General features: G+C 33.4%; 1 protein-coding gene and 1 long non-coding RNA gene across 12 annotated transcripts in view; one reads left to right on the forward strand and one right to left on the reverse strand.

The window, feature by feature from the left end:
• Positions 1–779: 779 nt before the first annotated feature.
• LMO3 (LIM domain only 3) overlaps positions 780–14,610 on the reverse strand; it is a 391,565-nt gene continuing 377,734 nt past the window's right edge. For 10 of the 11 annotated variants that reach the window (XM_045061446.1, XM_023256804.2, XM_045061447.1 and 7 more), the window contains 2 exons: positions 13,331–13,456; positions 780–3,725 (listed from right to left, as the gene is read on the reverse strand). In XM_045061446.1, the coding sequence (XP_044917381.1) occupies positions 3,620–3,725; positions 13,331–13,456 (232 nt within the window). In that variant the 3' untranslated portion in view covers positions 780–3,619. Of the gene's footprint in view, positions 3,726–9,471; positions 9,562–13,330; positions 13,457–14,610 lie in introns of all 11 variants that reach the window. The other variant, XM_019834589.3, reaches the window with a different exon arrangement.
• LOC109501475 overlaps positions 4,003–14,610 on the forward strand; it is a 23,398-nt gene continuing 12,790 nt past the window's right edge. The window contains exons 1-2 of the long non-coding RNA XR_006600569.1: positions 4,003–5,161; positions 8,905–8,955. This is a non-coding gene — a long non-coding RNA (uncharacterized LOC109501475). The remainder of the gene's footprint in view (positions 5,162–8,904; positions 8,956–14,610) is intronic.

The following is a 14,610-nucleotide window of genomic DNA, read 5'->3' on the forward strand; positions in this document are numbered from 1 at the left end:
TCTGTTACCTTAACTTGCATTACAATCACATTTAAGAAATATCTATAATGGTGTTTTTAAGAAAAAGTAGTAATCAAAAGGCTTTTGCTAAAATTGTATTCTGCGCTAATGGCCTATTACAACGAACATGCAAATTGTTTTTGCAACTTACTGACGTGAATGTTAAACATGTTTGGCCTGTATCATTTCTATGAAATTGTTTAAGTGACTACTCTGAGAGTGGCTTGCCTAAAGTGATAGTTAAAAGGAAACCACTTGTGCATGGTATGTTTTACTACAGATATAATTTTCAGTACCCTGTTTCATTTAAGGCACAGCATCTCTTCCTTGAAGATGTAGGATTTAGTTGAGTTTTTCTTTTGTTTTGTTTTGTTTTAATTCATTATACACAAAATAGGAAATTTGAAATTTAGTCTGACAACAGCAACACCATGGCTTTCAGGAAGATCACTTGAAGTTTGCATAAATGTACCAAATTACATCCAGCAATTGCTACCTTCATTTTTAAGTTTTATTTTCCCCACAAAAGTAAATAGCAATAAACTACCTAGCTCAGAGATCCTAAATACAACATTTGGAGAAAGCATCTGAGGTACTTTGTCTATGCTTTAGGTTATGATTTACCTTTTGGAAGTAAATGTGCTTACACACTTTATTCTTTTTTCATGGACTCCACGTCTGCTTTCTAGATAGTCTTGGCTTTTGCCAATTAAGTGCAATCAAATAGTATAAGACCCCTTTTATTAAAAACATAAATCCAAATATTAAAAAAAAGTGAATGAAAGAATCCAGCAGATATTTATTAAGCAAGATGAAAGTGAAATTACAAACACAGGTCAGCTTTTAAACTCAGCCAGCACTCTGGTGGAGTGGAGGTGCCTGGTCCTTCATCGCAGGCAGCCGCTGGGAGACGCAGGTTAGGAAGGGAGCTTGCTTAGAAATCAAAGCTCCTTTGGAGGTGTCCTACTGGAGGCGCCGGATGATGAGCTAAGTGACATCAAGGCCACACAACACAAAGAGGTGAGTTGACAACAATTCAGGGACTTTGCGTAGTCAAGACAATTAGCTTAGTACTTCAGGTCAAAAATGCTACTATTTATGGGCAATTAGCTATAAAATGACCCATTTCTGTCTGGTTTCACAATTTCGTGGAGATTAAAGATAATCTAAAGAGATTAAGGCCTTAATCTTTAATCCAGGTGAGTAATTTTGTTTGTAGTAAAAAGCATAAGAATTAATTCCCGAAAGATTTAGGAAAAGAAAAGGCAATAAAAACTTGTTTGGTCTTTGGGTGGCAAGGATAACTGAACAGCTTCCTGAAGCTTAGAGAAGTTTGTTCCCAATTTACAAGTATTTTAACATATTGATAAACATATGCAAAACCATTTAAATCTAAAAAAGATCATTTGAAAAAGATACTGGCAATTAAAATTTTACATCCACATGAATTTCAGACACCTCTTAATGGGGACTAGCAGGGCTGCTTAAGAAAACCACTTTTCACATATCCCTCTGCCCCTCCCCCCCATTTGTTTGATTTTGATTGTGGTTTTGGCTATGCAAGTCTTATCATGAAACAAATGTAAGGCTCTAAGGCTAAAATAATAGTTATTCTGTGGGCCCCAAATAGCTATTTCTGCAATTCTTTTTTTTTTCAGTATATCTCACATCTGGGGGACATGTGACTTGAACACTCTTAACCATGAAGTATTTGTAAAAATACATATCATTCACTTTTCACAGAACCATTTTCTTAAAAATGAGAGGCAGTAACCAGATTCACATGCAGGTTCATAATAAAGCTTTGTTTTTTTTTTAAACAACTAAAATCCACACCAGCATTATTTTCAGTTTAATATTTTGGCCCCAAACCAAGAATCCAGGTATCACATTTAATTTTCATCGGCAATGCATATATTGGCAGGACAAAATATGTATGCAAATAACACTGGGAAATATTGTTTCCTATACAAGTGATTAAGAAAAAAGTAGAGAAAAAAGAAAATCCATAGCACTAAATTTGCTCTAATAAAAATATGCTTCACTGTGCCTGTGTGGAATTCGGTTTGCTGAAAAGCTGTTCTATTCCAGGGAGCAGAAGCAAAGTAGCAAAGTGTCAGCAACCCAGGAGAAGGGATCATAGTCTTATTTTTATTCCCTTAATTGTAATTTAAATAATCAGTCTCCATAATTTGTTTCTAGAAAGCTTTCTTCTTTATCAGCTATCATGTTGGTAAGGGAATAATTTTTCACCTTTGAAAAATGGAATGGCAGATTTCAGCCTTAAGTGTGATATATTCTGAGCCGGTAACTACTTAAAGAAAAGCATGAGTAAGACACGTCAAACTTTTAAAGTCTTCATGTTTGAACATTAAAATAAGTGTCAGGTAAATGCAGAAAAATATATAATCACCAGTCCTCAGCTTTTTAACAATCCCTTTGTTTCTCTTCTTCTAGAAAATTCTGTGAGCGCTATGTTGCTCTGATCAAAAGTAACCTTCTCAAATATCATCATAACTTCGATGTGCATTCTCATGGTTTCAGTAGGTTTGCACTCAAATTCTTTCAGTGCCAGAAATTTATCAAGCCATAAAGTTATTAAACCCTTAGCTCTTACAGAGAAATCTGGGCAAAATTTGTACAAGAAATTTATCATTTTAAAATTATCTCACAATAGTGGTGTAACACTTTTTTTAAAGTAACCCTTTGGAAAAATTTTATATGATACCCAAAGGCACTAGTTTACATAAGGGGTAAATGGCTGAAAAAAAAAAAAATAAAACAAAGCCATTGGCCATTGTGTAGATAAAGAGCACAGCAAAAAAAAAAAAAAAAAAAAAAAAGAAAAGAAAAGTATATTAAAAGGATAACTGCTAAGCTTTAAAGTTATTCTAAAAATGGCACTTTTCACGTTGGTATAAAATGAAAGTGCTTTAAGATGAAATTTTTATGCATTTTTAAAGCTGATCTTTAACCCCCTGAAAATAGGGGGTTATAATGAGAACACTGATAGACTCTAAATCATAGTGGCAATAATATTGGATGTTGCTAAAATGCTTTGTGGGTGTCTTCATTTTTTTTTAGTATTTTAATGTTGATAGACTTGCTTTATCTATATGTGTATCATTAGTGAGAGATTTGCTCTTCAATTCTTTACTAGAAAGTTACAGCTCATTTAAAATAGCTGGTAGATACAGAAAGCATAAATATACAGTAAGTTTAAACACTGATTGTACTAAATGCAACAATACAAAGAAGCAAACAGAACACAAATGGTAACACAATAAAACTGTATTACATTTGTGCTTCAAATATTACAATACATTATATACAATAGTCGAAAATAAACATCTCATGCCAAGTGACACAAAAACGAATAGCAAGCAAAAAAATCCAGCAATATGTACATTACTTTTTTCTTTAATAATAAACATTCAACTCTGAACTGGGGCAATTTCACTACATACAGATGCAGTCCGCCTTTTATTCCATATAACCATCCTGCTTTCCTATATCTACGCTATTCAGTAGGTTCCTGTGTCAATTCTTATATACACGTGGAGCAAAAAAGATAAAAGAATGTAGTGCTTTGTATTCTTAATGGGGTGATGTTGATAGATCAGCGAACCTGGGGGGCATAACCTTCTTTCATTAAACCTTCCTCGTAGTCCGTCTGGCAAAGGATCATGTTATTCTTTAGGAAAAATTTGTCTCCAACACAAAATCTGAAAATATTTTAAAAAATAAAATGCGTTAAGATAATTTCAGATCCATAGATTTGAAGATTTCTTTCCCCAATAATAATTTCACACAGTAATTCCCTGAATTTGAAACCTTGGTTTAGAAAATTGCCTTTATTGTCGAAACTAAACCATGTCAGTCATTTAATGAAACATTACATACAAAATTTGAAATCCTACATTTATATATAAAAAGCAAAGGAAAATACCTTGGGCGGCAGAGGTGATTTTTATTGCCACTTTGGAAAGAAAAAAAAAATAATTGATCTATATTTACAGTCATTAAAATAAAAAAAGAATGATAATATTTCACTGGAGTGATTATGGAAGATTTCATCACTGGCCATTTATTCACTTTATTAAAAAAGGGTAAAAGGCATTAAAATGTATCAAACAATTAGAAAGCAGCCCATTTTAAAGCTTCCCATTTAAAGCTTCCCTCTACTCTCTGTTATTAAAATGTGATTAAATTCTAGTAATTTGGAAGTGATTGTTCTGAAGTAAAAGTTGTTTTAGCATCAGACTCTGATGCTGGGCCATATTCTTTTGTTTGTGGCAAGTTCACCAACTATGAAATATTAAATGTCATTGCTTAGAGCACTTCCAATTAAACCAAAGGGAGTAACCTGAATGAACTTCTTAATATTGATGTGATAAATAAACTAGTTTCCAGTAGCTAATTATGTATTTTATTCTATAAAGCATTGTTTAATGTGCAAGATTGTAATGTTTTTAATAAGTGCTGTTTTTGTATAATTTCCCAGTGGTGACACTTTGGACACAATTAAGGTCAGAAATAAATGCTTGTGCTGTTTCCAGTACATTTAACAATAAAGTAACTCTGGGGAGATCTGTATATATTTTTAATTGTAACAATTTAACCTTCAAACAGCAGTGTCTAGTAGAGTTGACCCAGTAAAACTACTTGTAATTATACAAGTTGACCCCACTGACCTTTGATAGTGGTCTCTCTTTATCAGATAGTCAATTTCGAATGATGTTCAAGCAGAAATCTTAGTGGATAGATTAAATTGTGTAGTGAAAGCAACCCTTTAATGTTTTGTGAAGTTGAAGGTTTAAATGAGGAGCAGTTGGACTGATTTACATTTGCAAAGATTGGAATGCTAGACAAACAGTGAACCTATTTATTTTCCAACTGGGTAGCTTTGGAAATTTATCCTTATTCTAGCTAAGTAGATAGAGGGGAAAATAGTGTAATAAAAAAAGTAGATTGAAAAGAATTAGCTTTCCTCTTAAAGGAAGATTGGTCTGTTTATTTGTGGAATTTACTTTTTTTTTTCCCCAGGATTACTGCCTGCTGATGATGTCGATTGAAAGTACAGACTAAGCACTGATCTTGAAATCCTGGAGTTTGTGGCCAAGGCTATTGGATACAATGAACATTCGAGTTTGAACCTTAAGTATATCTTCTTTTTTATCAGTTGCAAACTATAACCTTTAAATATTGTGCTTAAAAAGTGCTGTTTGAAGAAACGAGTTTTTGTAGACTCGTAATGATTATCCTAATCATTAAGATATGTTGAATAAAAGGACATATTTCTTTTGTTGGACAGAATTAGCCAAATTAGATACTTATCTTTTATGTGAGATTACATTAAATAGCATGTAGGATATATCCGATTAGTGTTCAAAACTTTCAATATATATTACTGTTGAAATTAATTTGAACTAATAAACTAATAATAAAAGAGCACATAAAAATAAATTCAACAAATGCTCTTGTGTTCTAGCTGATATTACTGAATTCTTTTTTTTTCTCTAAAAACCAACTGAATTGGAAATACTCTTTCAACTCCATATTGTCTAAAATTCTGCTTTAATTTTCTAACAAGTCCCCCAATTCTATTCACCATCAAAAAAAAAAAAAAAACGTTTTTTAAAATTAAGTTCTATGTCTAACTTGAACTCACAACCCAGAGATCAAGAGTCACATGCTCTACTGACTGAGTCAGCTGGGCACCCCAAATAAAAACTTTTTTTTTGTCATCTAAAGATATGTCATTCTTACCTTCAGAAGTATTGAAATTTAATAATTTTTGTTTATAAATTAATAAATTCAGGGTAATTATAATAAGAAAAGCATTGAACCAAGAGCCTGGGGATCTAGTCCTGAGCCCTGATGCTATCACCTACCCAGTGCAACTTACAGGGTACATTTCATATTTTCTTGGAGTCAGTTCTGTGTAGGTAATATAAAACAGCTACATCACTGGATTGTAGGGATGTTAAATTAAGAAGTATATGAGAGGCAAAGTGGCATATTGTAATGAATAGGGTTCAAATCCCAACCTTCCGCTTATGATATTGAAGATGAAACGTCATTTTTTCTTATATTTAAAATATTTTTTTAGTGTTTATTTTTGAGAGAGACAGACAGAGAGAGAGAGAGACCAAGTGAGAGCAGGGAAGGGGCAGAAAGAGAGAGAGGGAGACACAGAATCTGAAGCAGGCTCCAGGCACCAAGCTGTCAGCACAGAGCCTGATGTAGGGCTCGAATCCACGGACCGCGAGATTATGACCTGAGCTGAAGCCGGATGCTCAACTGACTAAGCCACCCAGGTGCCCCTTTCCTATCTTTAATATAAATGTATCTTTTATAAGTTTGTGTTAAATAGTACAAATGAAGTATGTAAAGCTTCACCTCGATGTTTGGAGTGTAGAAAATTATTATAGCCACCTCCTATATATATATATATATATATATATATATATATATATATATATATACAGTACTGTATACTATAGCTATACACTATGCTATATGCTATAGCACTATATATATATATATCTATATCTATACACAGTACTGTGTGTATATATATATATATATATAGTGCTATAGCCACCTCCCATATATATATATATATATATATATATATATATATATATAAAGTGCTTACCATGTGCTAGTGCTAAGCATGTATATACATGATTACATTTATTTATGTTCAACTGAGAAAGTAAATATTATTATTGCCTTTTTCAGATGAAAAACCTAAGGCTTCCTCCAAGAATTAAAAAAAAATCTGCTCAAGGCTCGATAGCTATAATGTGTATGATAGAGGAAGGAAAGGGGTTCTGATCTCTTTGGGCTCAACACATGGAGGCAATAAAGCATTAGCCCAGAAAGTTAATACAGGTTTTTTGTATTGTTAATATTCCTTTGTATAACTTTAAAAAATGTCTGCCTACCATTCAATGAGATATTGGTAACATAAATGGGATTTATCTAAAGTATTCCTATCTAAAATATCTTGTTACTAATGTTGTCAACTGGACAAAGTACATCTTGTGTGCATTTCAATTTATACTTAAAGGTCAAGACAAAACAGAACATGGGTAAGAAATGTCACACTTCCCCATATAACTTAAAACATTTTGAAAGCTATGGTTAAAGCAGATTATAACTGCTTTGCAATTAGGTTTGGTATACTCCTTTAAAATGCTCCACATATAAACATGAAGAAATTGCAGAAACAGCAATGCAGATGTTAGATGCTTAACAAAATAATCTATAGCTGTGATTTTGTAAGAAAAGCTAATTTCTACTGTTATGAGCTCCTTATGAGATTTAGCACTGGCAGAAAAAAATATTATAGACGCAGTGATGGCCAGAAGATACCGTAAGTATATTAATAGGTCAGGCTAAAATTCCTGAAAATAAGCTGATAATCTTCCTTGTAATCTAATCCTAATTGCTTATGGTATAGTCAGCTCAATTAATTTTGCCTTCATTAAAAAAAAAAAGTATGTTAAGGAATAAAAAGATGCCCAATCATATTACTGTGACTGTGCCATTTAATCTTGATGTTTTGGAGTTAATAATAACAGATTTAATTTCCAGATATTTTGGAGTGACTCTAATTGAACTCATATGGTCTTAGAGATTTGAGGAGTACATAAAATAAATATAACTAATAAAACCTTTATAAAATATGGGGCTTAGAGTAGTTTTAAGCAGGTTATCAAAAGCCTCTGAAAAGAAGCCTCCATTTGTAACATCCTTTTAACATCCTTTCTAAGAATGAAAATGTTAACTTAGTCATCATATTTTAACCCTGAGGTTAGTGGCTGTCAATTATAATTAGTTCCCATCTCCACAATACTTTAAAAAGAGTCGCGGAGGGGGGCATTATTTCAAATGTCTCTATTTTCTATTTGTCATCCTTAGTTACTAAAGATGGAGATTTTAATCCTGTACTTTGTTTTCAGTAAGAGATGCTGATTATATACCGATCATCTCACCACTATACACTGTGCACCCATTTACTTACTGTCTTTTCCCAATGACTCTCCAGTTGTTATCATATACTTCATTCCTAATCATCTTTTCTGCACCAACTTACACTACTCACATCCCAAATCCTGGTATAAATTATTCAAAGCCTACCTTACTTTAACTTCACTCTATCTATTCCCATTTATATCTGCTTAGTCAGAAAATAAAATACCCCTCTTGGAACAGTCCAGGACCTGCATATCAGCTCTGAGTCTGAAGACTAAAACCAGACTGGCTGGGTTCAGATTTTGAGGCTACCACTTTCTATCTGTGTTTTCTTGGGCAAGTTACTTAAATTTTCCATACTTCAGTTACCTCATCTGTAAAATGAGGCTAGTAACAGTACCTAATTATGTTGAATATTGAATGAGCACAGGTGAAACGGAACAGTGTCTGGTGTATGATCACCACTATATAAGAATTCTGCTCTCAAGGGCGCCTGGGTGGCTCAGTTGGTTAAGTGTCCAACTCTTGATCTTTGCTCAGGTCATGATCTCATGGTTCATGGGTTCAAGCCCTGCATCAGGCCCTGAGCTGACAGCACAGAGCCTGCTTGGGATTCTGTCTCCCTCTCTTTTTACCTCTCCCCCCGATCGCTCTCTTTCTCTCAAAAAAAGAAAAACTTTAAAAAAATTAAAAAAAAAAAAGAATTCTACTATCCTTATTATTTGCCAATGATAATCTTTTCACCTTTGCTTAAGCCGTTCTTTAGCCAGGACTATTTCTCCCTTTTTACCATCTATTTAAATTCTAAAAATTCTTCAGTTTCCCTTCCCTCCATCAATATTCCCTGGCCATGTCAACTCATTCTGATCCTTCCCAGAGCACTTATTTATTGGCATATCATTTACTTTGGCATTTCAGATTTTCTTATGAATGCGTAACAAGTTTTCCAAACTGGCCTGCAGTGCTGAGGTAAGTGGCCATGAGCTGTATTTCTTTTGAATCCCTTGAAATACCACCATAAATTGTGCTACCACTTGAGGTGGGTGGTCAGTAAATACTGGTTAAGACAGATTTATTCCAGAACCGAATAGCTTTAGATAACAAAGGTATTTTAGATAGAGCATTTAAGTTTGTATTCATTTTGACTTTCATTCATTGACTTCCTCCCTTTACAAGTTCATCTCCTCCTGGTCTGCACGCCATTCCCTACTTCTCCATATCCCTACCAAACTCCCTCTGTAATCTCTGAGCACACTGAGTACTTTTCATTTCCTGCACACATTAAATGCTTTCACACTCCCATGCCTTGCATGATGCTCCATCTGTCTGGGAAACCCTTTTCTCACTGCTCCTTGGCTTCCTCCTCTTCCCCAACCCCCACCAGACACGATTCCTACATTCCACCCAGTCCAAGGGAGGTTTTTTTTTTTGAAACCCAGCACATCAACCCTTTGATGCTTCTCTAAGACTTCAAGAAGGACAGACCTCTCTTCCCTCGGTATAGATCTGTTTAGCATCGATTACACTCTTCTGTGACTCTTTGATGTCCTGTCTCTGCCATAGCTCCGAATATCCCTAAGACAGAAACTAGATTTTATTCACCTCTCTTTCCAGAGCCTAGCACAGTGCTTTTGTTCTTTAGTGTTACACAATTCTACATATCTGAGGCCATTTCAGTAACATGTTTTTTTTCTTTTCTTATAAAACCATCGCTTAATTTTATAGAATTGTCTAAGGAGGAAGGGCTTTATCACCTTTAAGAAATTAACTTATTACACCAAATTTTCCAATTCTGAATGAGAGTCAAGTTATCATATAAGATGCTCAAAATAGCATTCCTCTGCTTCCCTTAAAATAGAAAAAAAATTAGATTTTTAATTCAGGATTCACATCTTTAACCATACCTCTCTAAAAAGGGCAAAGATGGGTATGTTCAAGAAACAACCAATCCTGAAAAGTTATTTTTACTACTGTTTTGAAAACATTCAGCAATGCTTTAGCTCTTAATGATATTTTGATTTAAAAGTTAAGCTAAAATGACTGCTAAATAAAATTCATAAGCATTTCTAATACCACAATTTCAGATGTCAATAAAGTTTGCTTAAGGGAAAGTGCCTATAAATTACCTATTTGCTTTGTGTTTCACTTGAAAAGGTGCAAGGCTATAATAATGATTTGGCTCCTGAAAGTATAGGCTTGTGTGGCATATGGCTTTATTGGAGAGGATTCCCCCAGCAAATGTCAAAGTAAAAAGAAAATCTCCTATATTGAAAACCTTCTGTATTCAGAGTAACAAAATTTGCCTGCTTTGCTTGACTGATGAAGATTAGCTGACTTCTTGCATTAAAGAAGTTTGTCTTGTAGGGGCTGAAGTGACAAGACAATAACTAAGTGCTAATTGTGCATAACCAGCACTAAAGATATGCAGTCCCATTATGGCATGTAATAAATGGAGCGAACACAGAAATATATTAGGTACTTTAATAATGATACTAGAATAGTATTTTGCAGCAATAAGAATGTGAACAGTTTTAGAGTCAAAATTTAGGAGTGTTTGTCTTACTTGACTGAGTTCTACTGAGGAGATAGACTTAATTGTGAATGCAACTTTTTATTTCAATGGTGAAATAAAATTGATATATGATTTGTAAATAGCATTAACAACCTACAATTACTTTGCATCATAATAGAATTTAGGCAGGGTTTAGCACTTGAATGATGTTTTAATTTTCTGTGTAGAACATGGATAAAATAGGGTGGCCTGCCCTAATAGAAAAATGGACAAAGGGCATAAACAGGCAGTTCCCTAAAAGAAGAACTATCCAAGGGCCACTAGTAATCAAATGAATACTAATTAAAAATTATAATGGGACACCATCTCTCATCACTCAAGGTGACAAGGATTTCTTTTTAAATAATAATTCCCAATGTTAGAGTGAATGTAAGGGAATACATAGCTTTTACATTTCTGGTATAAGAATAATTGGTACAACTTTTCTAGAGAGCATTTTAACAATATATCGCATAAGACTTTAAACAGTTATATAGTTTGTCCAATTAATTATGCTCCTGTGAATTTATCCTAACACAGACTTGAATATTGTCTGATTATAAAATCCATATTATGTTGATAATATTGATGATATAAAAATGTGAAGAAATAGCTTACACGTCTGATGATAGAAGACTGATTTATATATATGAAGCTCTATACATAAAACTGGATACAAGAAAGCTTAAAATATCTTAAAAGAATTTCTAAGGGCAAGTAAACGAGCATACTATATTAAATTTAAAAAGTCCAAATATCAAACATTAGGATTCTTCCCTGTTCTTCCCCTTTAAGCAGCTCAACTGTGGATATATTATAAAATATATGCTGCATATCATTTGTCATTTGTCATACATGCATAAGAAAACATGTGGCTAGCAACATCTAAATATTAAAATACCTTCTTTTAGAATAGTGAGACATGGGACAATATGATTCTTTATCTCCTTCTATTTTCCAAAATTTCTACAATGAATATGGAACCTTTTGTAAGTAGAAAAGCAGTAAATGTTATTATTGCATAAAGGTAACTGTATTGTTACTGGATGTGTTAGTGCATCAATAGCAGAAGTAAACAGAAGTATTCTAAATTTACTACTAATACACCTTTAAGATATATACACATATAGGTACACATGCGTGTAAATGTATCTGTATCAACGTGTGGATATTTGTGCTCATGTACCTATATCCTTACGCACATATTTGCCAATTTTTTTCTGGCTAAATGTCACCATAGACTGAATTAACCTGCTTTAGTTCCAAAAACTTGCTGGGAAGACTCCAGGTGTTGTAAGGTGACCTCTTGAATTATTTCCTGGATAAATTATATATTGCAAGGTATATTGGGTACCTCTCTGAACATCTGCATCTAGCAGGAGGTATCACTGAGATATATCTCTTGGGTAAAAACCAAGTTAATGGAATATTATTTGGTAAAAGTAAATTACAAATATCAAGGTACAAGAGCTACTTTTTTTAGAACCATTTGTGTTCTTGCTATTTAATATAAGTTATTTCATTGAATTTCCAAAATGTGCAAGATAGATATGAGTGCCTCTGTTTTCAGGGTGTGGAAACCAATCTCAGAGGTTAAGTAACATACTCAAGATGACAAAGCTGATATAGGATGGGGCTAGAATTTGAATCCTGTTTGCACTGTAAACATTGGGTTCTTTCTGGGATATACAGGGCCTCATTCATAGGAAGATGTTGCAGTGAAAACAGTAAAGCGGGGCAAATTACTGTAACTGAGAACTTGATGCAACTAATGTGTCCTGATTATATACTATATCCAGGTGTTTTCACACTCACATGGAATTTATTTTCATTAAAATCTATTAAGTGTGCTAATTTTTTAAATGTGTTTTAATGATATGTGCAGTTGCATATTCTAATATCCTCTGCATTTCTCTTAAAAAAGGTATCAATAGTATATAGTTCCCACTGGAAATAAAAGTTATAGCTTTCAATAAGGACAAATGGGATAAAGTGATAATACTTTGAGATGAAAGAATTCTCTGAGATTGACTAATCCAGCTCCCTTATGTTGTAAATGAGAAAAAACTGAGGTCGAGAGAGCTCAAATGGTTGACATATGGACATACAACTTGTTAGGGGCAAAGTCCAGACTAGAATTCGGGTTTCTAGACTTGTTGTGCAACACTCTTCCCATTTTCCTATGATGCCTGTCCAATGCTGATAAGTATTTAATTATAAGCTATATTTGGCCTCATTCCCAAAGAGACTTAAAGTAACTTAAAAAGTACATCTAAAACAAGGTTAAAATTCAAGATAAGAAATCAAGAGATAGGGCAACTATAAATATGAAAACTAAGCTGAAGACACACTACTTCCTACAAATCCCTGTATATTTATTTGCCTCAGTGCACATGTGTTTGCTCACAGTACAAAAAAGTAAAGATTTTAAGCTTACTTTTAAAAAGAAAGAAAAATTTAAGGATATTTTTAAAATTTTAAAGTAAAATTTAAAGATATTTTAAACCGACTTTTTAAAAAGACAAACACAAGAAAGAATGCATAATAAGAAAACTAAAGTTTACAGTGGTATCTTCATTTCCTATCACATCCTGTTAGATGATGCTTTCCCTTCAGGTAGTTTTCAGACCTTTTCCCCCAGCGGTTTGTTTCTGGCACCAAGTGAATATTTGCAGAAAACAAAAATGCCGAGATTAACTGCTTTAAGTAAAAAATACAATTCCCACCTATTAAATAAATAATAGCAAAGAGAGGTTTACCATTTTTCCAGACACCAGAATGAAATCTGCTTACCTCTGATTACAAAGCTGACATGCAAAGCAGTCCAGGTGGTAAACATTGTCCTTGGCACGCATCACCATCTCAAAGGCAGGGATGAGCTTACTACAGGCAGCACAGTTTCCCGTTACACCGAAGAGCCTGGAACAATAAACATTTTTTTTTTTCAAACTCTTACAGGGAGATCTGAGATCATGACTAAGAAGGTGCTAATATACCCCATAAAGCTATCAATACACAATGCCTTCTGATGTATACAAGTAGGTTTTATCCTAGGCGTATACATAAATATTCTTCTCTGATACATACTCCGTTGACCTTTCTTGATGAAAATCACATCTTGTTTGAGAAGAAAAGGAAAAGACAAATACGTTAGGAAGCTTACATAACCGCACACAAAACAAGTCAGTGGAGGTGTATTCACAGTAAAAATCTTCTACCGATTCGAATATGCAGCAAATATAAAAGCAATGTTAACTTTGATTTTCATGCCACATCGTCCACATTTTAGATGGAAAAGAAACCCATTTGAATGACTCACCATATTCTGACATCTAGCTACTAGGTTTGCCATTATTATTAAAGGAACGCTTATGAACAAGCCATTTAAATAGTCAAAAAACATTAGAGGTGCATGTACCTTATGGCCCTATACCATAGTTATAGCTATGATTATGTTATTCAAGTAGCACATTAAAGTAAATGAGGCTGTAAACTACATATAACTAAACCAGGAGTTGAAACAGAACATATTGAAAGAACCACTGGAATGGTCTGTAAAAAACGTATTTTAAATAATCCTATTTGCTATAGATTCCTGAAAATAGTTATTGTAATGACCTAAAAAACAGTATAAAATAAAGGTCTCTATAGTTTCATAATGGGAGGAAATAAAATATATTATCCATTTGCATTGACAATATTTAAACCAAGTTTCTTTAAAGTTGTTAATGGCAGTGAAGAGTTATTATAAATAATATTCTGTGCCTAACAGTTAATGCACTTTTTAACTACGAAGCAAACTAGATGAAAAACACCACATCTGCCAGTTTTCTTTTTTCTCCAGCATCAGGCTGACAGGAGAAAAATATAATGGCTCTCATGGGAAAGACCAAATTAAAAGCAGTTCTAAACTAATGAATTCAAAGGTGCTATGGAGAAAACTCATTTTATTTATAAAACTGTACTTTAAAAAACTTAGTCTTTCATTTTATTGAATTTAAGGATTATGCACAAGTGTGCTGAAGTTTCTCTTCTTATACTTCCTAAATACTCCAAAGACAGGTCTTCGCTTA

The sequence above is a fragment of the Felis catus genome, chromosome B4 (assembly GCF_018350175.1).
Source record: "Felis catus isolate Fca126 chromosome B4, F.catus_Fca126_mat1.0, whole genome shotgun sequence".
Classification (NCBI taxonomy): Eukaryota; Metazoa; Chordata; class Mammalia; order Carnivora; family Felidae; genus Felis; species Felis catus.